The 2217-nt window shown below is 44.1% G+C and overlaps 1 protein-coding gene across 1 annotated transcript in view; it reads left to right on the forward strand.

Annotated features, from left to right (window-relative positions):
- Nucleotides 1-1698: 1698 nt before the first annotated feature.
- The window catches only part of SARC_00956 (hypothetical protein), a gene marked incomplete at both ends in the record, with an annotated part of 3738 nt that continues 3219 nt past the window's right edge, over nucleotides 1699-2217 (forward strand). The window contains one exon of the mRNA XM_014305338.1: nucleotides 1699-1758. Coding sequence (XP_014160813.1) covers nucleotides 1699-1758 — 60 coding nt within the window. The remainder of the gene's footprint in view (nucleotides 1759-2217) is intronic.

Genomic DNA, 2217 nt, shown 5'->3' on the forward strand with positions numbered 1-2217 from the left:
ATATATATATATATATATATATATATATATATATATATATATATATATATTTTTATATATATATATCTACACAATACAAGCACATGGTATATGTATCCATGCGTCTGTGACATGTTATATTTGTATTCACCATGAAGTGAGTTGCTTTGTGTTGCTTCATATCGTGTCGTGTCTAATGTCCTTGTATTATATTACATCTTCTCATGTTATATTACATCTTCCCGTACTCTTCTATGGTCGCCAGGTGGCTGGCACAGAAGTGAAGGTGTTCATCAATGGCAATCTGGATACCTCTGCCTCACACAATCACGATGGCGTAGGCAAAGACAGCACAGGTGCAATGGTCAAGGTATGTGATAGCGTACACACACACCTCTGATTCAGGCCTATTCACGTGCACATTCATGTGTCACACAAACACCTCTGATTCAGGCACATTCGCGTGCACATTCATGTGTGATACGCGCAGATTGCACACATGCATACACTTGCTTCAGTGTATGTGTTGTATGTGTGCATCATAAATATGCCTACCACTTAATTTTGTGTACGTACACGTGTGTGTTGTATGTATGTATCATATACATGCCTACCACTTACTTCAGTGTATGTGCACACACGTATGAGTTCATAGGCACACCTTGCATAACCTACCTACACACTGCAGCTGGGCTATGTACTTCGCATAAGAATTACCTACCATGTCATGGTGTCATTGGCTGCTTACATATGCGTCTCTGTGTTGCGCCGCTGCTACAGTCGCCTATACGCTGATTCGTCGTTGAGTCTGATTGGGTGTCGTTCTGGGCACTCCGTCATCTCTGCTCCAATCAAATGCTATCTCATATCATAGACACTATAGGCGGTCAGCGTGATCACTGACACTGTGCCAGTCTAGTTGCCTCATTGCGTTGTACATATTTATACCTGTGCGTTGTACTTACCTACACCTATGCGATGTACTTACCTACACCTATGCGATGTACTTACCAACACCTGTTCGTTGTACTTTCCTACACCTATGTAATGTACTTAACTACACCTGTGCGTTGTACATACCTACACCTGTACGTTGTACTTACCTACACCTATGTGATGTACTTACTTACACCTATGCGATGTACTTACCTACACCTGTGCGATGTACTTACCTACACTTGTGCGATGTACTTACCTACACTTGTGCGATGTACTTACATACACTTGTGCGCCTGTGCGCGTTCATACGTTCTGTAGGGGCTGAGTATCTGCACCAGCATGTTCAATGCGGGCGTCTACCTCAAGGGCCTAGTGGACGAAGTCAGGTAGGCTATTACACACCACACCACACCATTTCACCCCGCCCCGTCGTACATCTTTAGGCTTGTCAGACAGTTGTCGTGCATAGGACAATCCGACACATAGGTCTGTCACGGGTTTTAGGGTTTTGGGGTCCGTATCATGGAATTCGGTTCCTGCGTTTTGCTCCAATGCCATGCGATGCAGTTGAGTATAGTCGTCCTCTGTGTGTGTGGTTGCTGCCGCATGTCTTACCATCGAGGTTTATAAAACCCTAGAAAAACCTCATCTTTAAAAACCCTAAATCCTGTAAAAGCTTCATACCCTAAATCACGTATATTGAACACCACTGTTGGACTGGTTGGCATTGCCCACAGAATCTGGAACTACACGCGCACAGCAGAGGAGATCAAGGCCGCCATGCACACCTCACTGCTAGCCACAGACGGCACTCTGCACACGCAGAAGGCCCAGGGGTTGGTAGGTGTGGGTGTACTGTACGTGTGTGTGTTGGTGTAAGTGTATGTGTAAGTGTATGTGTACGTGTATGTGTAAGTGTACGTGTATGTGTTTGTCGTGTGTACCTACTGCTATTACGGCTTGTCCGTGCATCTTCATGTGAGATGTAGTAATATGCCTGAGACTCTATTTTGGTTCAAGGTGTAGGTAGGTCCCAGCATATACACATTTCCGCGGCCCATTGTTTTTGAGTCTAGGGCTTGTATCTAGCTGGTGTATCTAGGGTTTGTATCTAGCTGTTGTATCTAGGGTTTGTATCTAACGGTTGTATCTAGCTGGTGTATCTAGGGTTTGTATTTAGCTGTTGTATCTATGGTTTGTATCTAGCTGGTGTATCTATGGTTTGTATCTAGGGTTTGTATCTAGCGGTTGTATCTAGGGTTTGTATCTACCCGGTGTATCTAGGGTTTGTATCTAGCT

This window comes from Sphaeroforma arctica (assembly GCF_001186125.1).
Source record: "Sphaeroforma arctica JP610 unplaced genomic scaffold supercont1.34, whole genome shotgun sequence".
In the NCBI taxonomy this organism is placed as follows: Eukaryota; class Ichthyosporea; order Ichthyophonida; genus Sphaeroforma; species Sphaeroforma arctica.